Source organism: Anser cygnoides, chromosome 21 (assembly GCF_040182565.1).
Source record: "Anser cygnoides isolate HZ-2024a breed goose chromosome 21, Taihu_goose_T2T_genome, whole genome shotgun sequence".
Classification (NCBI taxonomy): domain Eukaryota; kingdom Metazoa; phylum Chordata; class Aves; order Anseriformes; family Anatidae; genus Anser; species Anser cygnoides.
In genome coordinates, this window is record NC_089893.1 from 5278166 (window position 1) to 5301787 (window position 23622).

The 23622-nt window shown below is 48.8% G+C and overlaps 1 protein-coding gene across 4 annotated transcripts in view; it reads left to right on the plus strand.

Annotated features, from left to right (window-relative positions):
• Positions 1 to 653: 653 nt before the first annotated feature.
• The window catches only part of LOC106039810 (tubulin-specific chaperone cofactor E-like protein), a 50851-nt gene continuing 27882 nt past the window's right edge, over positions 654 to 23622 (plus strand). Inside the window, exons 1-9 of one of the 4 annotated variants that reach the window (XR_010826222.1) lie at positions 658 to 803; positions 4552 to 4701; positions 6932 to 7071; positions 10626 to 10807; positions 11890 to 12146; positions 14240 to 14366; positions 14822 to 14938; positions 19698 to 20752; positions 20787 to 22398. Coding sequence is in view for 3 of the 4 variants with exons in the window: in XM_066981340.1 (XP_066837441.1) it covers positions 4569 to 4701; positions 6932 to 7071; positions 10626 to 10807; positions 11890 to 12146; positions 14240 to 14366; positions 14822 to 14938; positions 19698 to 20016 (1275 nt within the window). In the remaining variant the exon portion in view is untranslated. Of the gene's footprint in view, positions 804 to 904; positions 2450 to 4551; positions 4702 to 6931; positions 7072 to 10625; positions 10808 to 11889; positions 12147 to 14239; positions 14367 to 14821; positions 14939 to 19697; positions 22399 to 23622 lie in introns of those variants that run through there. The other 3 variants (XM_066981340.1, XM_066981341.1, XM_066981342.1) reach the window with 3 other exon arrangements.

The following is a 23622-nucleotide window of genomic DNA, read 5'->3' on the forward strand; positions in this document are numbered from 1 at the left end:
GGTGGTAAGGCACAGGATGAGGCAGTGTGTGTGGTGTGAGAGGCTGGGCAGGGCTGGCAGCTGGGAACGTCCTCGCCTGCAGCAGGACTTTCAGGCATTTCTGACCTTCCTCGTAACCCTAGCAAGGACAAGGTGGGAAGTGGGGGAGACATGCTGCCAGGTAGGGTCCTCCACCATGGCCTTCACTCACCAGATTTACCATCACACCTTGACCAGGTGCCACACAATGGATAAAAAAAGGAGAGAAACGAGCAAACTGGTCATGTGGGACTGTGCGTTTCTGGCAAGGGCTGTTAGCCAGGTCCATGCAGGACAGGCCCGGGCTGTTTGTGAAAGTGATGTCATGCGCGTAGCACGCACGTCACCCTGTGGTTTGTGTTTTATGCGCTGGAACGTGGTTCGTGGTTGTGCACTGGGACACGGTTCCTGTTTTATGCACTGGGATGCGGTTCGTGTTTATGCACCGGGATGTGGTTCGTGTTTTATACACTGGGACGTGCTTCTTGTTTATGGACTGGGATGTGATTTATGTTTACACACTGGAACGTGGGTTGTGTTTGTGTGTTTATGCCCAGCCCCACCGCCGAGCACACCCCGACCCCCCCTCCCCACCCCGGTGCGCGCCGCCCGCGCCGCGCCCCACCCGAAAACCAGGCCGCGCGGCGGGGACGGGCATCCCCGTTGCCATGGCAACCGCGGCCGCCCGGTGTCACGTGCCGGGGGGGGGGGAAGCGATATCACGTGATGTTTGGCTACCGCCGAGCTCCTTCCGGGTCGATGCGGGACGCGGCCGGCGGGCCTGGGTGAGCGGGGCCGGGCGGGGGGGGGGGGGGGAGGAAGAGGAGGAGGAGGAGGAGGAAGGAAAGGAGGGGGGGGAGGGAGGAGGAGGAGAAGGCCGGGGTGAGCCCCCCCCCGTGGGGTCCTTGTCCCCAGGCTCGGCTTCCTGCGGGGCTGCAGGGGCCGAGGCTCGTTTTGGGGCAGTTTCTGGCAGTTTTGGGGCCCGGCTGTCCCGCTGCGGTGGCCCAGGAGCCCCCCAGCCCTGCCTGCCTGCTGCCGTCCCCGTCCAACAGCGCCTGGAAAATAAAGCCTTGGGGTGGTAGCTTGGGCTAAAACGAAGTCTTGGGCTGCCTTCTGGGGGTGTTGGTGCTGGACGCGCGCTCCCCGTGCTCCGTTTCCCACCTGTGCGGACCTGTCAGCGTGCAGGGACGGCCTGGATGGCTACAGCCCATGCTGCTTCCACCCAATGTTTATATTCTCTTCCACAAACCCGCTCCCGAGGCGTTCAGGTGGCTCTGGAGCCTACAAACCCGCTCCCAGGTGGCTCTGGAGCCTACGAACCCACTCCCGCATGGCTCTGGACAATGCCATTAATGTTATCGTTCTCTTCCAGGGGCTCTTGTGCTCCTGGTTGCCTTCCAGCCCTGCCACAGAGATATTTCTCATGTCATCGCCCGGTGTCCTCCTTTCTCTTTACCCCCCCCAGTTGCAGCAGCCCGGTGGGTGTCCCTCGGATCTCCGCCAGCTGTGTGCTCCTCTTCGCGGATGCTTGCAGTGTCACTGGGGCCACAGCCTTCCAGCTGAGCTTAAACATAGTCAACAAAGACTTCTTGTCAACGTCTTCCAGAGACCGAGGACATCTCTTGCAGTCTCTGCCGTCACTTAGAAAACCCAGAGTTATTTTGGGACAGGAGCTGTTCTTGCGCCATCAGTAGGACAGCGCTCAGGAATGGGCACCTTGCAAATTACCCTGCTCTGCTCTCGTGCAGGCAGCATTCGTGTGGAATGCGTCACGCTTTCCTTGCGTGTTCGTTGCTCTTAAGTAATGGTAGTGATTCAGAGAAGCCACGTGTGTGACGGGTTATTACAGTTAATGCGAAGTCTGACGACGAGGGTAGTAGAAAACATAACTGCCCCTGACGTTATCGTCCCTTGGCAATGGCATACTCGTAAAAGTAAAGCTTGAGAAAGACAATGTTTGTAATTCAGAGGTGCTAAACATGGCTGGCATTTGGGGTTTGTTTCAGTTCTGGAATATTTTCGTATTGCAGCTGAAAATGTGGTTATTTTTCTTCCCCTAGTTTGATGTCAGAGCGACTTTATCGCGTGGAATTCCCAGCTGGATGTTTGCTCAGCAGATAAGCAGGAATGGAGGAGATAGAAAAGCTGCGTGAAGGACAGAAAGCTTTGTGCGTGGGGGAGTTCTCTGATTTTTGGCCCAGGAGGGCTGCATGTGTGCTTCGAAAGCAGCGGCTGTCTGTCCTACAATACTGAGCTGCAAAACCACTCTGGATTGAGGGCCTGTGAGCCTAAAGCCTTGGCTGGCCATGCAAATTGTGCCTGCCACGTGGTGTGGCTTGAAGTTAAATACCTTTTTCCTGACACAAACTTTGCTTTCAGGATTTCATTTTCAGTTGTAGCTGCACATTGACCAGGGGCAGGAAGCAGCAAGGTAAGGCTGAGCTGTCAGTTGGCCAAGTTGTTGAGGGCTAGAAAAGGTGTGCTTCTTTTAGATTAGTCAGCCTAATTCTTGCAGTTTGTGTTTGTAGCGTGTGAACTGTGTATATTACATAAACGTTGTAAGAGATGTCTGTCAGCTTGCTTCTTATTATACCAAAGTATTTTATGATGGGGGAATTCTAGGTGGTCTGACCATGAAGAAGTGAAGTAGAGCTGGTTAAGCAGGTGAGTCTCAGCAAGGGGAGCCTGAACCCTAGCTAAATCTTTGTTTAAGATTTTAAACCTGCCATTGCCAGTAATAAGTGTAAAGGAAAGTTGTAAGAGACAGAAATTGTAATCCAACGTTGGTTGCCAACGTCATTTTCAGTGTAGTTGTGGTGTCCCCCGTGCACACAAAGGTGAGGGTTTCTGGCAGGAGTCCTGCAGGTGCAGGTTTATGTACGTACCTACATGAGCTGGGTTTTGCTGGTGTTCTCAAAATGTAGTTGTGCTGTACTTAGTGAAAACGTTGCTCCAAGTGTTTGCTGTTGGAAACGCGCAGTTGTTCCCTGCGAGTTTCTGCCCTGTGCTGTTCGAACAGGCAGCTGTGGGTTTCTTCCCCGTGTCCGTGGGAGGTAGCAGGCCCAGCGTTGGAGTGCAAGACCTCTGTGAAATAAGGGGACACTGTGGCTCCCTTTCTTTTACGAGCTTGCCTCCTTTATTATCCAGAATAATCCAAAATGCCAAGCTCAGAGTGCGTGCAGGGAAGTAGGACAGATGAGCTTCGTTCCTGCTGGGGCACAACGGAGTGCCAGCCATCGCGGCGTCCTTGTGCCAAGTACGCTTCCAGCTGACACTCGATATCTTTCTAGGCAGGTCAGCAGTCCCTGGTATCCCGAGTCCTTTTTCCTGTGCTGTTCCGTTCTGTGGCATGTGTAGATATGAAGGGCATCTTTATCTTCAAGATCCATTCAGCAGCTGCAAAACCGAGTTGGCAGAACTTACTGTTTGGGCTGGCCAAGTGATGTGCTCCTGTGTGCGCGAGAGCCCCGTGTGACACAGCTGTTGTGGTCGAATTAGAAGCCCAGGTTTGCAAGCAGGGCGGAAGGACTGGAGTTCTTGGCAAATGTCAGAGGAGAAGTGATGCTGCTGCTTTTCAGGCCAGGACTTGGTTTGCATGAGGCATCGCTGTCAGTAAGGATGAGACCCCCGAGAGATCCTCGGTGATTTTACTCTCAGACTCGAGTACTTCCATGACACCCCGCGGGCCAGCTGATGGAAGTCTTGCTAGCAGAGGCTGTTGCTCTGGGCTGTTTACTGCATTGGCCTGATTTTAAAAAAGCAAACCACAAGCTTCTTTGCCTAGTGTCTTTATAAACGAGTAAGGTGCTGTGGATCCTTTTTCTCTTTCCTTTTTTTCCCCATCCAAAAAGCTATGGCTGAAGCCATCACCTTCATTTGGTCTGCCTGGCTGAAAGGCGGGCGCCTCTGGGCTGAGGCCTCTCTTTGTCACTCAGGTGTAATCAGGGTGCATCACAATCAGTCAAAGCAAATGGCTGGGGGTAAGTATTAGTGCCCCAGTCAACAAAAGAGTCATTTTACATCAGGGTGTAAAGATCAAGCCATAACTTCAGCACGCAGCAATTAGGATCCCCAAAACTGATCTTGACTAGTGCGCCTGAGTTAGAGAGTAGGGAAGTGACAGGATGAAAATACTCTTTCAAGCAATCTCTTGCTTGAACATAAACAGCTCTTTGCTCTTTCCCCATCCTTGCCATCCTGCAAGTGTTTGAGAATATATATAGGAAAATCTCAAAGTCCTCTTGTGAGACTCAGAAGTAAAATCTTTTGCAGCTTGGGGTCTGTTGTTATCTCTCTGGTTTTGTTTTTGTTTTTTTAATCCGTTTTTTTTGCTTTTTCTTTTTTTGGTCTCCCCCCACAAGTAACGTATCACTGTAATCTTAAATTTGGGGCCTGTTAGACTAACCTGCAGGTGAGAAGAATTAAGACGGATGACCCAGCTGGTCACTTTGTGTCCTGTGTTCCCAAAGACCGCTGTTGGAGGTGATGATCAGTTGCTGACTGTTTGTGTGCACTGTTTTCTCTCTTAACTAGAAGTCCAAGAAAGGAGCATGGACCAGCCCAGCGGAAGGAGTTTCATGCAAGTTCTTTGTGAGAAATACAGCCCTGAGAACTTCCCTTATCGTCGTGGTCCTGGGATGGGGGTGCATGTCCCCGCAACTCCGCAGGGTTCACCTATGAAAGGTAGGAGCCTGTGGGGTGTCAGGTGGGATCAGTTTCTCAGTTGCTGTTGCTTATATTGAAAGGAGAATTGCCCTGAATTGCCTAGAAAAAAAATAAATCATGCTGTATTATAATGTGTTTGTTACTAGAGAGCTGAGAGACTGTATTCTAACAAAGACAAAGTGGATCTGGTGCCTGAGGTCCTACCACCTGCCTTGTCAGCACAGCAGAATCAGAATCTTTTTGATGAAAAATGGAAATAAGGCCTTGTGTAGCACCAAGTTTTGAGGGCTAGGCAGTCCCTGCTGTGCATTTTTTTCAGCCTAGTGATATTAACCGCTTTATTAGCGGCCGTAGCAACACGCATTTTGGCAGAGATGGCTTAACAAATGCAAAAAACGTGATCCAAATGTGAGGTTACTCCATATTCTAGCAGTATCACGCAGCACCATCAGCTTGCATTGATGTCTGCAGGTACAGAGGGAGTCCAGTGCACACAGGACTGGATTTTATGTCAAGCCAAGTGATGAGCTGCAGAATATCCAGCAAGACTTTTTTTGTGACAAGTGGCTCAAGGGAATTTGTGGTTTGCTTTGGCTCTCTTCTCAAGGCATCAACTTATCTCTGAGACTGCTTTTGCTGACCTAGTGGAGAAATCCTCTCTCTCCTTTGCTTCTGACCTAACTGCCTGAAGGCACTTTCAGACAGATGTGTGTCTCAAGTGCTTTGCTGCTCATGTACGTCCTTCAGCCTTCAAGACTGCAGAATCTATGTTGCTATTTCACGTTCTTTGAACTGGATCAGTTTGACACCCTTTAGTCTTCCCTCCAGCTCTGACGTTAACATTTGGTTCTCTGTTTGTCCAGATGACTCTGAGATGCCCATTTATCCCACCAACCTGCCGCTTCTTTGTTTAACCTCTTGCCCATGTTGAGTTGTAAGTCTAGTTTAATTTTCCGTCAGGTCAATTTGTATCATAACCAGCCCCAAAGGGGAAACTGGCCGTGGAAGTTAGCTGGGTGAAATGTACAGTAACTGAGTTTGACAGAGGAGAAAAAGGGGCCTGAGTTCAGCTGAGGATAAAACGTACAGCATGTCAGTCAAAATTAACACAAACAGAAAATCAGCCTGATGGAATATTCAGTCAGTGCCCTCTCCCATGTGCCAGCACACACCTACCTGGGTTGTTTAGATGGGGAAAACAAGGCACGTGTTTATAAGTCTTAAAGTGTGATTGAGATGTGACCTGCAAGTACATCACAACTAGGTCCCGAAGTACAACACTCTCCTTTAAAAAAGCCTAATGCTAGTGAGCAAAATAAAACTGAAAACTCAGATCACTCCAATTATTGTCTGCTCTTAGAATCCCTTTCTGTTCATGTAGCTGTCAAGTATTAAAGGGAGAGAAAAAGGGCCATCTTTTTAGGAGAAAGCTTGTTGTTAAATTTTAGCAGATTTTGATACTCAACAGAGATGAGAGCGCTGTACTGTATGTGAAAGAGAGTAAACCTGATGACTTGCATTGCCTGAATTTGGATTTCTTGGGTTGACATGGTTTCCTGTGACAAATCCATACCTTTTTAGTTTGTCATGGTTTGGCCTCAGCAAATCAAGCCGTGGCTGTGCTCTAAGTCCTTATCTGCGAAATAACTCTAAGAATGTTCACCTGCATGAGGAGAGACTAAAGTGAAACTGAAGCAGAAACGTAACAGGCAGAGCAGAGACCTAAGCTTTTCCAGGCTCTTCTAGATAGTTGAAAAGGAAGAGCTTAAAAAAGAAATGTTTAAATATATCCTTACCCAAAGTGGGCTGAGTACAGGAGGATAAGGAAGTCTGACCCCGTGCAGCTAACAGTCCGGCTCGTTCTGTATCCTATCTGCAGCAGCAGGTGCCTGAGGAAGAGCATAAGTTCTGGCAAGAACTGATACGAGGCCGACTGTAAACTACAAAGGACTGGCCTGTCCCTGCTGCTCTGCTGTGGACAGAAATGTGTGTAGTAACTGAAGAGCGTCAGTCCTGCTGGTGGTATGGTGTGTTTAGATGCAAGAAGGCTTCCTGGTTTGTCAGCCACTTGTCATAACATCCATATTTATCCCAATTTCTCTTAAATGTATGTAAATTGTGGAATTTCTTGTTGTTTGCTGAATTTCACACTTATCTCGGTTGCACTTGTTGAGGTGAAGGTGGTGTGATCAGTAACTAAGAAATGTGATGCTGACCATAGGGCATCGTTTCTTCTACCTTCTTTCAGATCGTCTCAACCTTCCAAGCGTGCTAGTACTGAACAGCTGTGGCATCACCTGTGCAGGAGATGAGAACGAAATCGCCGCCTTCTGTGCTCACGTGTCTGAACTAGATCTTTCTGACAATAAACTGGAAGACTGGCATGAGGTAAAATGGTTACATGTGCGTCTTTCTGAATAGCTTTGATGACTACTGTTAGGACTGCAAATGCATCACAGGTTATAGGAGTACTTCATTCATATAAAGGAGTTAAATTTCTGTTTATTTTGTGGGTTCTTTCTATCATCTATGAAGACGATGCTTATTTACTTTGACAACTACAGAGCCATAAGCTTGATGAATTTAATCCATTTGGGCACTTGACTCCATTTGCCTCATGACTTATGATCTTGGCCTGTGGGTGACAAATATATATTTTTTATCATGCAAAGCACTGGAGCTGGCATTTCAAAAGTCAAGAGGTTAGTGAGCAGTGCGGGTTTTTAACAGAGTAAGAACCAAGGAAGTCTGAGGAATGGGAGTTGGTTCCCAGCTTTGCCACTGATTCTGTGATGCTGGGCAAGGTATTTATTTATTCTCTCTCCTCTTTTGCTTTGGCATCTGCAAAACAGGTTTAATAACATTTATATCAAAGGACATTTATGAAGCCTCATTAATTAATGCTAAATGCTGTTGTAAAATGCTCTGAAGTGCTTGGCTGGAATATGCTTGATAAATGCAATGTAACATGAGTAAAATAATCGCAGTCTGTTGTTCCTTATTGGCTTACGTTCTGCTTCTGTGTCAGTGTTTATCCTTTAAAATAAAGAATAGAAAAAAATGAAAAAATAGAAAAAAGGACAATAGAAAAAAAGGAGAAATGGGGGAAAAAAAGGATGAGCAATGTAAAGTATCACAAGTTTCTGTCCTGTTAAGCTCCTGTGTCTTTAAATGGGTAGCAAACACAGTCTGCAGAAATGTTGCTGCTCTGACACAGAGGTTGCCAGAATTGGGGTAGAATCGTAGAATATCCTGAGGTGGAAGGAGCCCACGGGGATCACTGAGTCCTACTCCTGGCTCCACACAGGGCCACCCAAAAATCAAACCATGTGTCTGAGAGCCTTGTCCAAATGGTTCTTGAGCTCCGTCAGGCTCGAGGCCATGCCCACTGCCCTGGGAGCCTGTCCCAGTGCCCGACCACCTCTGGGTGCAGAACCTTTCCCTAACCCCCAGCCTGACCCTCCCCTGTCCCAGCTCCATGCCATTCCCTCGGGTCCTGTCGCTGTCCCCAGGGAGCAGAGCTCAGCGCCTGCCCCTCCGCTCCCCTCGTGAGGGAGCTGCAGGCCGCCATGAGGCCTCCCCTCAGCCTGCTCTGCTCTGGGCTGAACAACCCAAGGGACCTCAGCTGCTCACCTTGCCCTCTGGGCCCTTCACCATCTTTGCTGACCTCCTTCAGACACCCTGTAATAGTTTTATGTCCCTGTTATCTTGTGCCAAAACTACAGGCAGTGAGGTTAGGCCGTGTGATAAGGTGCCTCCTGACTTGTTTTACTGTGACCCCCAAAAGCCTCCCACAGCAATGAGGTGCTGCTTCCCTGCTCCCTGTTCTGCCTCTCACCCTTGGTGTGGCTGGCCTTGTGTCCGGTGAGCAGCTGGGGTCACACACAAGCTGCATGCCTCGCACCCTGCCGTTTGTTCACTCTTTAGGCTGTCCCTGGACAGCACAAGTTGCTGGCTTCTGCAAGAACTGCGGAAAAGCAGGAAATGAAAGGTTTTCCATGTTCTTTGGCCCCTTCCTCTGAGACGGGATTAGGTTTTCTTAGCCTGTCTCCAGCAGATAAATATCTAAGTGGCTCTTAAAAACTGCTGGTGATGGGGATTCCAGACCCCCAGGTAGCCTGTTCCCATGCTTAGCTAATAGCTTCATAGTCCAAACCACGTAACTTAAGTCTCCCATGCTGCAAATTAAGGCAATCGCTCGCTGCCCTGTGCTCAGCAGACACGGAGGAGCATTTGACACAGTTCCCTTCTTGACAGCCTTTTATACCCACAAAGGGTATAAATGCTTTCCTGTCTCCTTTTCCAATTTTAGGATAACATTGAAAAAAATCCAGTTAGTCCTTCCTTTGTTTTCAGGCCATTTCTTTCTAAATCCTGTATTGTTTTTCTTGCTGTGATGTCCTTCCAGTTTGTCTACTTTGTTATTAAAGCATAGAGCCCAAAGCATGACCTCACCTGTGCTAAGGCTTCATTAGTGCAAAGCAAGGCAGGGTAATTGCCTCCAGCATCATGTACGTAATGCATGAATTAAAGCTTTGCAAGAGACAACTATTCTTTGCTAGCATCTGGGCCCTATTGTATGCCTGTGTGTCACGGTCTTCCCAAATCTCCTCCCATCCCAATCGCTTTGTGGAGTGGAGCTCTCTAGCCAGATGTTTTGTGACCCCTAAGTGTTTTCTCAGTGGATGCCTTTTCCCAACTCTGACTGTCCTTGAACTGCACTTCCATCTTCTGGCTTTCAGGAGGCTTTGCTTTGGCCTATGGTCTTGTACTGCAACATGACAGGAGCCCTCCCACCTTAGCATCATCCACAGATTAAGAAAACACACAGCGTTCAATTGTTGCCAACCGACAACATAACGAGCAGTATTCTGCTAGAGAATGCCCTCGGTATGTCTGCTAGTTCTGTATTGAACTCGTAACTGAGAGTGATATTCCAGGGGCTGTAAGTCCCCAGTTTGCCTATGTGACGGGCATGCAGAGGGCGGCAGACGCTGTTGTTCCATTAGGTGACTTGTCACTGAATCAGTTACCCAGCCGAGGAGGAAAATTAGATTGACGTGATGTGTTCTTTACAAATTGGTGCTGCCTGGCCGTTCTGGTCACTGAATCATTTTTAGGTGGCCACAAATAGATCATTTAAATAACCTCTTCTGGTATCTTTCTGGGTATTGGCAGTATCTAGGTCAGCACCTGTCCCTATCACACGATCCAGTATGTATCCTGCACTCCAGCTCCGTACCTCACTGCATCTGGTTTTTCCTTTTCTGCATCTTTCTTCCTTACCTCTCTGCTACCGTGCCCGCAGGTACACGGCTGTTACACGCAGAAAGTAGCCCCAAGCATTGGTACCTAACGTTTGGATTGATTGTAAGAAAGCTGCTGTTTTCAGGGTAATGGGATCAAATAAGGAATTCATCGTGTGTGTACAATGAGCTTCCATCTCTCACGGTGCACAAAACAGTGAGAGCTGTGGCTAGTGGGGAGAAGTGGAAAGGTGAGTGGAAAGTGGAAAAGTGATCAGCGATGGCCACAAACTCAAGGGATGTGCCCGTGGCCCCCCTGCCAAAAGAGGGGTGCGGCAGCTTCCTGAGCTGCTGGCTCCTGTTGTGCGCCGCTGCTCGAGCGTGGTGCTCAGGTGAATTTTATGACCTCTCCCAAGAGACTTGCTTTCTCTTATCAAGCTGCTCAGAGAGTGTAATTAAATGAACTGTTGAGGTGAATGAGCAATTAACCAATCAATCTAGATCAGTGAATAGCTGGAATATGAATTGCAGGTAGTTGTCCAAAAGCCTTATTTTCCTCCCCCCATATAATTTCCTTGACTCGTGGTCATTCCAGAGGGTCTCCTTTTGGAAATGGGATATTATTGCTCGAGGTCCGATTACTGCCTGATACGCATTTCTTTCTTTCTCTTTTTTTTTTCTTCCCTCCCCACTTAGGTCAGTAAAATTGTGTCCAACGTTCCCCACTTGGAGTTTCTAAACTTGAGTTCCAACCCTCTCAGTTTGTCCGTTTTAGAGAGAAGGTGTGCTGGGTCTTTCGCTGGTGTTCGCAAGCTTGTGCTCAACAACAGCAAAGCTTCCTGGGAAACAGTCCACACAATCCTGCAGGAATTACCAGAGTAAGCACGGGGAGCTGGGCCTGGAAAGGGGCACTCACTGCACGCGGGTCGAGGCTGTTTTATCAAATCATGCGGAGAGGGGTATGGGGAAGCAAGCGTGATCGCTAGAAGAAAACAGAATTTCTTTGGGAGCTTGGGAACGGGCCAGGGGAATGCTCTACAGCATCGTAAAAGCTGAACTTTTGCGGTGCTGCAAAGCCCACCAAGGCTTCTCCTCCAAACCTAAAGACTGGTGTTGAGAGATCGCTAATGATGCCGACAATGGGGGAGGCGACACGCTTGCTTGTGAGTCACTGCCGACTGAATGGCGCAGCGCATACCTGTACTAATAGCTTTTGAATGGGATGGAAATCCGAGGGTCTGGCCACTTGTCAAGTAATATTTCATCGTGCTTTGCTGTGCAAATGTGTTCGTTTCTGTGGTTTGGCCACGGTCCACCTTAGCAATGGCAGTCAGCTTCGCCAGACGTCCTCGGTGGCTTTAGCTTGATATCAGATTCCTCTTCTTACAGCTTTGTAAGGGGAGATGATGGCAGCAGTACATCCCCCGTGGCCAGCATACGCTTAGCTGGGATTAGGGGAGGCAGTTTAGTTGTCTGAAAAGTTAGTGGGACCTACTTTTTCTTTCTTAAATGGGAGTCTTTGGCAAAACCAGTGATGTGGGGACAAAGGATCAGCTATACAGTATAAAAGCACCTTTTAAAATTAAGTGGTGGGCACTGAGTGTAGGTACCAATCACTAATGGAGCTAGGTTGGTGGCTTGTTGGGCACAAATGTGGAACACCCTCCCAAACAATCTGTTACACAAATAATACCAATAAAAGTATTTGGTGGGCCAGGGGGACACGTAGAGCTATTTTTCATCTGCGGAGGAAGCTTACAGATAGGAGCAGAACAGAGATGTAGTTGAAATGCTCCATTTGGAGAGCTCAGAGGTCCTCTCTGCCCCGAGTTTTCAGGTCACGTAGGAGCCATTAAAGAAAGTTGTGTTAAAATCACACGTGCATGTCCCTCTACCTGAGATGATAATCATTTCAGAAGGTATGCTGAGATGGTGATATGATCCTTCTTCCCCTTTGCAGCTTGGAGGAGCTCTTCCTGTGCCTTAATGACTATGAAACAGTGTCTTGTTCTCCGGTTTGCTGTCAGTCCCTCAAATTACTCCACATAACTGACAATAATCTTCAAGACTGGACTGAAATTCGAAAATTGGGGATTATGTTTCCATCACTGGACACACTTATTCTGGCTAACAACAACCTCACGACCATTGAAGAGACGGAAGATTCCCTAGCGAGGCTGTTCCCCAACTTGCGATCCATCAATTTGCACAAATCGGGTGAGTGCCTTGAGCCAGTATGCTTTTTGTTCTCGGTGGAAATGATGGCAGATCAGGATATTTCCTCCCAAGTAGGTGAAAAACACAGTCAGTGCTGATTGAAGTGCATGGGTCTGTTGCTGTAGCCGAGATGAAAATACATGGTTACCTTCGGCCCGGTCTACCCTGGCAGGTGCACTGAAGTGCACTGACCTGAGGAATGCAGCGTTAGGAAAGGAAAACAGGCAAGAAATCCATTTGCTCATTTCTGTTGGCTTTACCTGCTGCTTTTGGTAGTTAGTCATTACCTAAACGATGAGTCAGAGCAAGGTGGGCTGGTAGTTACTCGAACTGAGCTGGCAAAAGGCTTTTTTCGTTAGTAGTTTCCTTCCATTTCCTGTCCCTGCCCCGGGAGATTCCGGCTGGAGGAATGATAAATAAGTGCCCGACAGTGCAGTGGATGAGAGAATCCCATTTGCCATTCAATCCGTGTTTTATCTTGGATGAAATGAGCACATGTGTAGGTACGTGACACGTAAGGACCAAGCGTACAGCAGCCAAAGCTGTCCGTCAGCCGTGATCAGTTATTGGAAGCTCACCGCAAGTTGTGCTCGAGGTTACTTGACACTTCAGCCGCACAGATATTACAGCTGATACTCCAGAAAGAGAAAAAGCAATTGGTGTATTGAGCAGTGCGCCCTGTGCTCGGACAGAGGAAGCTGCATCAGAGCTGTGATACACTTGTGAGATGGCACGTACGCCACAAGTTCTGCTGCAGAAGTACTGAATGCATCATCACCTTTTGTTCTCTACAGCTTTATATGCAGTGCAACTGACAGTTAAGTGTTCACCTAGGTAGAAAGTACTTTGTTAGCGTGCTCTGCAATGTAAGCATCAAAGAATCCATATAAAAAAGGCTTAAAGCTAACCAAAGGAAGAAAAGCTTGTTAAGCTGGATTTGAAAGCACCGTGTCACTGAGGAGCAAGTGCTCCCATGATAAGTAGTTCTGCAATTTCGATGCCAGGTCTTTAAGAACTCGGGGTTCTGCATTGCATTTTGGTGGTTTGGGAATTGTAAGTTGAGTAGAGACCAGAAACAACAAAGCAGAGAATAATCCGGAGTACAGAGAGGTCCTGAGCAGCGATCGTTTTAAAATTGTCTCAGCAACCGAGGAAGCAACCTAAGTATCTGAATGAAAACATTTAACGGTGATCAGAAAGACATCAGATGGCAAGTTAGTGGATGTGAACGTGCTACAAAACAAGTTAGTGCACCAAGTATCGATGCATTTGCTTTTGGACAACTCCCTTTTGTTATTCTTCGCTCCTTGAAATAGCATAAAGGACGTTGGTACAGATGCTGATTGAGTATTTGTTATTTCTGCCTGTGTGTGCATTTTCTTACAGAAAGCTGCAGCACTCCAAAATTCTGTCATCTGAAACACAAAAGGATATGCCCTCTTGAAACTGGCACCTCTTAGCAGACCCTTTTAGCTTAGTGGAGATCAGGAATGAGCTAACGATAATGGTTTTTTTTACTGACGTTGTAGCAGAACAGGGTCACAAAGGGATGAGGAGATTTTCCTGTTGGCGACATCAGTTTCTCCTTCAGATGTGGCCATTTCTCTGCAGTAGCTTTGTCCCACCTACAAGAGCTCTGTGGCTGATAAGAATTTTTCTTTCTGCTCTGAGAAGAGCTCCTTCTTCTGAGCTGCTCTGTGATGCGCGGTTTGGCCTTGAGTTTAGCATTTTCTGACAGGCTTCTCTTAAATGAGACCTCTGCTTTTTTTTTAAGCCAAAAGGTTGAGTGGCTCTTTTTTGGCATTTTCTTTACTGTGTGGATGAAGCTGGATGGTGTGTAAAAGCTAAGCTCCCAAGTCACCCATACAGATCATCTATCCAGGCTTATACAGCAGCAGGAGAGAATTTAAACTACTGCATCTTGCAAGCAAATGAAGGAGGTCTTTTTGCTCACGACAAACTGAAAACCTGACTTCTCGAAGAAACTTCAGTTGACAATTGCCTGTAACATATGTTGTTTGTTTGTGTCTGATAGTCTCGGATACATAATTCATTACCTCTGAGTGTTTAAGCAAATCTTCTCTTCCAAGCAGGTCTGCATTGCTGGGAAGACATCGACAAGTTAAATTCTTTTCCCAAGCTCGAGGAAGTGAAATTACTAGGAATTCCTTTGCTGCAGTCCTACACCACCGAGGAACGCAGGAAGCTGCTAATAGCCAGGTCTGTTGTTTGTTTATTCCGCTCCAAGACGCGTTTCATGACAATGAGTGGCTGGGAGCTGCTAATTGGAGGAAGAGGCTGTTAGGAGATGGGTTTCTGTATGAAATCACCACTCAGAAAGACTGGAGCTGTTTTGTGCTGTTTCAGAAAGAAAGAGAGGAATGGAAATACGTAGCGTAACTTCTCAACTTCCCAGAGAAGGTTTTGACTCTCATGCATACATGTACACATCATACATTCATGTGGTGAAATGGAAATGGTAATGCTTGGTTCTGGACGTGCTTGGAAGCTGCATGGGATTCACCCTCTCTCCCTCTCGAGGGAGACAAGGCTACGTGGCAGGATTCTCCTGATGTTAACATTGCAGCACATAGCTTCTGGGGGAGACTGTCCTGTTGGTCACCCTGTCTGGGTTTCCCGTCTTTCTGACTGTATTTCTCGGTGTCTGCAAGCAGGTTGCCGTCTATCGTCAAGCTCAATGGGAGCATTGTTGCAGATGGGGAGCGAGAGGACTCGGAGCGATTCTTTATCCGATATTACATGGAGTTCCCAGAGGAGGAAGTCCCATTCAGGTACGAATTCGTTGTCTTGGAATGGAGAACGGGGGAGAAAAGGCAGCGAGGCAAAAGGGAAGGTGACCAAGCAGTTGATGTTACATGGGAAATCTGGGCTAGCTGGCCCATGAAAAAAACATCTCTCACACCCTTCCCGTCTTGCCCTCCTTCTGTTTTAGTTAATGCCGTGACATTAGAGTGTTGTCTGATGACTTGTAGAATCACTTCTGCGTGAAATTCAGTCTTAAAGTGTCCACATCAAGTGCCATTAAACAACATGACTGTTCACTTCATGATCTTCATTACTTCCTGGCCTCCCAGTGGCTAGCTTCATAACCCACCTGTGTTTGGGAGTCCCCAAAAGCCAGTTCAGATCATGCTCTCCGGTGCCAGGCCAGGGCATGTAATTCTCTTGACCATCTGGTGTGTGGAATAAGGCTGGCAATGGGAAGCTGTCCCCTCACTTTGAAGCTTGCAAATCACAAGTCTGATGGTTTTTCCTTGCCAAAAAGTATGCCCAATGACCTGTTAATCTTAGTAAACTAATGAACTTTGACAGCTGCTGTTCAGGCAGTATCTGCACCAGCATCTACTTACTGCTTCTTAATGGGCTGAGGAAGGATCGTGGAGCGTCAAGCCACTGCCTTTATGTGCCTTTTGCCCTAGGACCCCCATGTGCTTTTCGAACGGTGAAGCTTCAGAGCCCTTTCTTTACAGAAAGAGGGCAGGACAAGAGTGTGGGTGTGTGTGCGTGAGCTGGCAGGGGACAGACAGAGGTAGGAACGAAGTGAGGAGGAGAAGTTTGAAGGTGTGGCTGGGTAGGGATGGCAAAGATGTGACCGGAATGTGTTTGGTGTTTACACTGATCAGTCAGTGTTTCTCTTAGCTTAACTCCTAGGTAAACCTGCCTCTTGTTTTTTGGAAGAGCTGTGTATGTGACCTGCCAGTACAGCGAGGGCATCAGAAGGCTGGAATGGGGAATTGAGGGCGCGACGGTCTGTACGAATACTAACAGGTCCAGCAATTGTAGTACTGCTGAAGGCGTACTGGGGTCAGTTCTGAGGCGAAGGGTACTAATGTAGTCAGGGAGACAAGACAGCCGGAGATCCCTCCTGGGCCTTGTTCTGAGGACAAGTCCTGGCTTGTAATTTTAGAAGCTCCTGAAGCGGAAAAAAATGAAACAACGGTTGGAAGGGCTAGCAGCACAGGCAGAAAATGCTGGGGAGAGGGAGGGGAAGGGGGGAGGCAGGGACTGTGAGCTTGTGGCACTGTTACTAGAATGGATTCTTTTCAGTAACATCTTATTTCTAAGAAAAATGGTTTCTGTCTCAGTGTTCGTGGCTCCAGAAGGAGAGAAAGCCGGGCAGGCGAGCCCAATGGCCGCAGCTGAGTCCCGCTCTTTGGCAGACAGGGCTCCGGGTGACTTGGAAAGGCAGCTGGGGGAAGGCAAAGCAGCACCTCGCGCTGGTGTTTTCAGTTACAGACCAGGAGAGAAACTAAAGAGCAAGCAGCCCTTTGATCCTGGTGGGACGGGCGTGCTGCCCTGAGCTCACAAGGAAGGGTTTGAGCAGGAGAGGGAAGGTAAATACATAGCTGGTAGGCTTGGATGGTGTGTCTGCTTGTTGCTCTGGGCTTTTGTCTCTAGGCGTTGCAGTGACGGGTGCCTTGCATGTCCAGGAGCAATATATTGTGGAGAAGGATGGGCTGTGTGTGCCCATGGGCTGTGTGTGCCCGTGGGCTGTGTGTGCCCGTGTAGTTACCCAGTACCACGCGCGGCTGGGTGCTCAGCATAGTCTGGCCAGGTAAGAAATCAGTAATATCTCACCCATCCCATGAAGCTGGGCTGATCTTGACCAACAAGCTGTATGCTCTTACAGTAAGATACAGAAGAATTACTTCTGCCTCTGATTCCTTAACCTTTAAGCACTGTTACTGTCCTTTTCTCAGTCAATGGCCTCTTTGTCTGAATCCCTTCAACTGTGCAGCGTATCTAAGAGACTTGTGCGGCCACTGAAGGGGGTTATTCTCTTCTGGAGGAATTGTGTGCCACTACGGAGTATTTTCTAATGAGGCTGCAGATGGCTGAGAGTGTCCCCAGTGCCGAGGGCCGGGTTCAGTTCCTGGCCCCGTGCACAGCAGCCCTAACAGGACCAGCAAGCTGGCAGCGGGATTTTGCACGTGCGTGTGTTTTGCTAAAGCTTCCTCCGCTTTGCTCCAGCTCTAGTGTGGTCTCTCAAGGTGGTTTGTAATTAGAATCGAATCAGGACAACACGCACGTTGCTGCTGGGAGCACGGCATCTGCATTGCAGTGCTGCCTCAAGCGGAGGAAGGCGACACACTGGTGCTTGGAAAACACGTAAGTGAAGCAGCCCCCCTCAAGACTATCGAGGCATAACGTGCGACAAACAAACAGCGTGCTCTGTCACGGCAAACCTCCCTGGTCGGGTTGCGTCTTTTCATGGGCTACAGCTCGAAGGGATCGGGGAAAAAGAGTGAGATGGGCAGGAATAATCCTCTCTGGGTGACGTGGGTTAGGGAGGAGCGCTGAGCCTACAATCCGATATTGGCCGGCTTCTTGAGTGACGTCTTTGTGTCTGTGGGCTTTTAATGAGCCCTCGGCGTGTCTGGTCCGCTGTTTATCTGCAGAATATCAGAGGCACTTTTAGTCAGCCTCAGTTCTCCAGCATCCTCTTCTCTGGCAGCCAGCGTCTGTCAGGCTGCGAGGGCGATTACAGAAGTCTCCAGGGTGCCTATTACCGGGGTACGAGGGAACCAAATGAGCAGCGTGCCTTTGTCCTTATTGATTTGAGGGGTTCCAGTCTTTCAGACTCCCAACTTTCTTTACAGACTGCAGTTAGTGGACAAGGAGCAGGCTGCAAAGCTTGCTCTGCTTTTCCTCGATGTGAGAAAATAGCAGACAACTTTGCCTGGTCCTCTGCATATTTACAGCACAGGTTTGTGTAATCGTAGCCCATTCTTCTCCCTCTCAGCCTGCTGGAGGTTTGTATCTCTCTCTATTCTCCCCACCATCAGCCTCGTTTGCTTTTAGCCTGTGTTTCAGGGAATTGCTGGGAACTTAGAGCCCTTACAGCAGTGAGCCCTTGCAGTCCTGCAGACTTGCTGTCCCTGCCTCACCGTGCAGCTGCTGTTTCGGATAACGCACGAATTGCAGCAGCACTACAGTCAGCACGTCAGCCAGTTCACAACGTGTGGAGTCGGTGAGAGTTTCAGGGACATCCCAAAATAGGCTGAGGGCAGCAAGGGGTGGCTTGCTCCCTTCCCCATCTCCTGTCAGCTGTTGCTGCTGGCTGCGTCCTTCTGGAGGTGGCAGAAGCAGCACCGCGATGAAGCCCTTCCCCTCGGTGACACATCAGCCAGTGCTTGTGCTCACTGTGGGCATAGCCAGCAGGTAGAGTACGGGGAGTGCGTTCTCCTCTCTGCACTAACGGCTCTTCTAAATCAGCCTGATCCTATCAGCCAGGTGACTGTGAGAGCAGGGCAGCAGCCTGCATTCGGACACTCAGCCCCGGCGGAGGCTCGGTGTGGCTGTGAGACAAGGGAAATCCTAGTGCCTCGAGGCCCTTACCTCACTCCCCGGCAGACAGAGGGGCTGCTGTTCTGCAGGAACATTCCTGCCTCGAGCAGGACTCCCTGGGGTCGCCCGTCCTGCCAGGTCCCGTCATCTCTTGACAGGGGCACTGACACAGCCCCGATCACGTTCGGCTCAGGCTCGGGTCGGGAACAAAAAGCTTTCTGTACGGCACGTAGTGGAGGGCCTCTGAAACGTTACCTTTCTCTGCAGCTCTCGGTCTTTGTCATTTCTATTACATTGTGGGTTGTGTTGCCTTTTTGCCCTTTTCCCAGCCAGGCAGGAGAGGTGCTGCATCCCCGAAGGGAGCTCTACCTGCTGAAGGCAGCAGGAGGGTGAGAGAGGCTTTCCATTCAGGGGATGGCTCCCCGGGCTGGACCTTGGAGCCATTGCAGCTCTGCCAGTAAAATTCCTGTGTCATTTCAGAGCACACTTAAAAGACCAGTTGGCAAGAAGTCCCCCATTTGTTCCCCATCAGCTTCCAAACCATGCAGGGGCTCACCTTTATCCAGCAATCTTGTTGTTCCCGTACTCAGTGGAGTGTAACGTTTGGGACCTAGCAGTCCTCTTGGAAAATGGCAGGAATTTCTGACTATCAGGCCGGGCCATGAAGCCACAGGTCCTGGGAATCTCAGCTGAGGGCTGTGTCACTTGTGGTACCGCTCGCTTGGTTATGGCACCCCTTAGGGAAGTGTTTTCACTGCAGCAGGACATGCAGAGTCTTGCGAGTGTTGCGTCCTCTCGTCCTTGCCAATCCCGCTGTAGTCACGGTTGGTGTGTCCGAAACTGTAGGAGCCCAGCAGGGAGCATTGCTGTGAAGTTTTCCTTATAGAACTATTTTGAGACCGGTCAGCTTGAGTGTCTCGCTTGGTGCCGCAGCGCACCTGGGGACTGCGAGACAAAGTGGCTGGACTGGATGGGCTTTCTGCTTTGTATTTTCTCCTGTTCAGCGTCTTGCTTGAGAAATACTGTGTGCTCTGTGAAGTGTCATGCTAGCTGAAGAGAAAACAGGCTCCTACCAAGCCAGATTTATTCCTAATGGATGTCTGTCTAGGTTGTCTGACTTGAACAGGGATGAACGTTGCTTCGTGTGATGAAAATACTGCTCCCTAAAGTATCAGAGGGACTATGTATATGAGGGACTGTACAATTCTGGACTTGGTTTTTTTTTCTTTTTTTTTTCCTCAGGTATCACGAGCTGGTCACGAAGTACGGCAAGCTGGAGCCCTTGGCAGTCGTGGATCTTCGGCCGCAGAGCAGCGCGAAGGTGGAGGTGCACTTCCAGGACAAAGTAGAAGAGATGTCGATCCGTCTCGATCAGACTGTGGCAGAATTGAAGAAGCACTTAAAAACTGTGGTGCAGTTGTCAACAAGCAACATGCTGCTCTTCTACTTGGACCAGGAAGCTCCCTTTGGTCCCGAGGAGATGAAATACAGCTCACGAGCGCTGCATTCCTACGGCATTCGGGATGGGGATAAAATTTATGTGGAGCCCAGAATGAAATAGCCTCTTTTGACCTTGTGCGTGCGTGTATGTGCGCGCACGCACCCCACACGCCCACACACATGCATTTAAGGAGTTTTTTGCAAGGTTTTTATTTCAGTCGGTTGGTTGAGGTTTGGTTGTGTTTCTATAGCAGGTAATGTCTTAGCCCAGAGAGAGCGCCCTGATCTGAGAACCATGCCCGCCATCCACTGCAGGTGACCTTGAGGTGACAATTGACTTCCGTGCGTGTGTTTCAGTGTGTGCAATACCTTGAAGGTTTCTTTGATGCTCCGGTATACTCGTGATCTGGCATGAATGGTCAGTTGCTCACGCTAAAGAATGCTAGGGCCCGTAAGGGTGAGGGTAGCTCGGTGCAGAACTTGACCTGTTTATTTTTTCTTTTTCTAAAAAAAGACAATTTTTTTTTTGGCCGAGCTATCCAACTGCAGCTTGAGCAAGTTGAAGAATTTTATTTTCTTTCTGGGTGCTGTCTCTTAACCTTTTGTCACGCTCAAGTTCCCTGAAAAGATCTAAAACAGTATTCAGTTTGAATCAGAGCTCAGGTATTCAGCACGTCCACTTAGCTCCACTGCTTGCTATGAGTGTGCAAGGTGGGGGAAAGAAGGAGACCCTGTTAGAAAGAAGTGATTTCTGTTGAAAACGCATGCTTTATATCCCGGCCGTCCTATTCTGAGTGTTGAGAAGAAGGTTTGCTTTCTGTAACCAAGGCACATAATGTCTGCAACCTGTAGCGCTGGCAGCCTGGGGGCAAAGGCAGCCTGGGGGCAAAGGCAGCCTGGGGGCAAAGGCAGCCCGGCCGTGTAGTTTGGGAAGTGAATTTTGGAAGGTGGTGGATTGGCATTGCGTTCGTTGGAGATGCTCCTAGGGTAACAGGTCAGAAAGGTGTTGAAGGGCACATTCCCCAGTTGGCTAGGAAACATCCCCAAGATGCTGAAAGATCTTCCAGTAAGCACTTAACCTTGCACCAGTTTGTACTGAGAGTGGAATGGCTAAAATTGCTCTCCTGGGAGAGAGCAAGGCTAGAGTTGAAGTTTGTTTGTTGATGTTGCACCAGAAATGAAACCTGGCACTTTCCCTGGGGACCCCTGGCTGTGGGGTCCCTCTTTAGGGTCCAAACTAGCAGAATGTGTTGACTCGGATCAGTTTCTTAGACGGTGAGTCCAAAAGCACCTATAGTCACGTTTATTGTAAAGCAGGTGTTCACTCTGTCAGCCTCCCCCACATGCACCTCGTAGGCATTGTGTGCTGCTGCTTGAATTAGCCCCCTGTTCCTGCTGCAGAGCAGATTCCCTTTCCCGTGCGATGAAACCCTCACTCCTTGATATCTCTTGTAAATCAGACAGCCGTTTCACTTGACTGTGTCCTCCCTCGTTCCTCTGTCATCCTGACAAGTTGAAGACTCTTCACGTTGCCTAGTTATAAGAACTGCATAAAAGTTTTTGAAGCTGTGCAGTGAGGGCTCTTGTTACACACGAACTTCTGACCTTGATTTTGAAATGCTTCCTGTCCCCACGTGCACTTTCTTTCCCGAGATGCTTTTGTCCATGCCACTGAGCTCCTTTATAGTCTCGGAGCTGTGTATTTCTCTTAATATTTTACCTAGTTTGTGGGGTGGGGTAGAATGGGGATAAACCATTATAACATAACCTTCAGGTTCAGGATGTAGGGACCGTTGAGAGGGGAGTAGTTCTGCATCCACAGTAATGATTAAAAATGGGAAGGATTTAAGAAAATAAATTACTTGTGCCTCATCCCACGGCCAAAACCATCAATTTCCTGGCACCGTTGAGACGAGCAATAGGAGATGGAGCAAGAGCTGCCGTAGGTGGCATAGAGGCCGCAGCCCGTAGCTGTGGAGCTGTGTACCCGTAAAATAAACGAGCGGGGAGATGGCGGCAGTGTAACATAAGATGACGCTTTTATAAGCTAGAGCTTTACTGAAGATGTATTTTCCATTTGGGCAGTGAAAGGCATTTGCTGCCTTATAGCCGAACTCTTAAGCCAACACTTCTGTATGATATATACATAGATACGCATAGGAAAAGTTGTGTTTAATAAGATATTTTGTTATAAAACAAAGTTTTATGAAGATATGGTTGTTTAATATTAGAAGCCTATTTCTCCCGTTGACCTCCCGTTTAAGTACGTTATCCATCAGTCGCTGCATCGTCTGAGTTAAGCGACCAACGCAGATGGAAAGGAATCTCTGATCTAATTCCATAGAGCAGTAATTGCCTGTGTGGGTATATTTATGACATTGTAACTGGTATTAATGAGATGCTGTAATTATTGACCAACTTCCTCAGCACAATTAAATGTCTCGGTTGCAGAGAAGGAAATAAACAAAGTCCATTAAAGAATTGAATGGGATTTTAAAGAAGACCCAGATATGTGCTTGTAAGTTTGTTTGCCCACTAAAGGTTATGCTCGTCCACGTAGCGAGCGGTGCCATCGCCACGCTGGCTCAGAACTGGCAGGAAATGATGGTTTTATTTACGGCGGGCCTGGCAGGAACTGGAAGATGGAAAAAGAGAGCACCTCGTGGCCTACGATGTCAACACGTGCTGGAGATTTGGCACTGATGCCCAAATTGGCTCCCCCTGTCTGTTTGGGGCTGCGAGAGCTGCGGTACGAATACTGGCTGCCTCTCCGTGTTGTTGGGGAAGGTTGTTCCTGGACGGTGTTCTCAAGCTGTTCGTGCAGCCGGCAGAGCACATGTTGGGGGAACCAAACCCATCGGTTGGCTTCCAGAGGAGAACGAGCCACATCCGAAACCTGGATTCAGGCCACGTGATTGACTTTGAAAAGACGGGCAGAATGGCACGCGAGCAGCACACCAAAATGCCCCAAACTGGATTGCTTTCCGTCTGTAATACCTGTCGGGGAAGGGATGTGTGTTTGAGCAATGTTACTGCTTAACAGGGGACCATGGCTCGGGAATGAAGGGGAGGGCTGTGAACGAGAGGGGCTTTGGGGCCAACAGTGGGTGCTGACAACGAAGGAGGGTCCCGAGGTAGCAGGAGGCTCGCTCTGAATGCAATGTCACGAGGGGCTGCATCCCGGTTTTGTTGACATACCCGCATTAGCAAAAGGTCCCTGGTTCTGTCACATTCCTTCCAGAAAGCAAAATACAGGCATGCAAGCTTCTCCAGCTCTTGTGTCCTTTTATCCGAGTGCTACTTTTGTCAAGAACTGTTTTGTTGTTCATGCTAGTTCATGCATAAAAATCTGCCGCGGGCAGTCTGCGCAGTGGAAAAAGCACCTGGTTCGTCAGGAATTAGGTAACAGCTATATACCAAAGTTTTGCACGGCTCTGCGGATCGAGGTTCGATGCTGTGCCGTCGTGTTTTTGGAGACGTTCCTATTGAATATCCATGTTTTGACCAGATGTTGCAAGCGTATTGCTTAAACCGGCGATGCTATGAATATGCACGGCGTGGCAGCCGTCCTCCGCTCCCTCCGTGTGGTTTGCCACCAGTTTGGTTGGGGGATGCCCGCATCCACCCGGTGGCAGACGATACAGAGCGGTCCGCAGGGGGGCTTGGGACAGCTCGGGGAAGCTGCGCCCGATCACGCTCGTTGTTCTGGGGATAGGCTCTCGGTTTG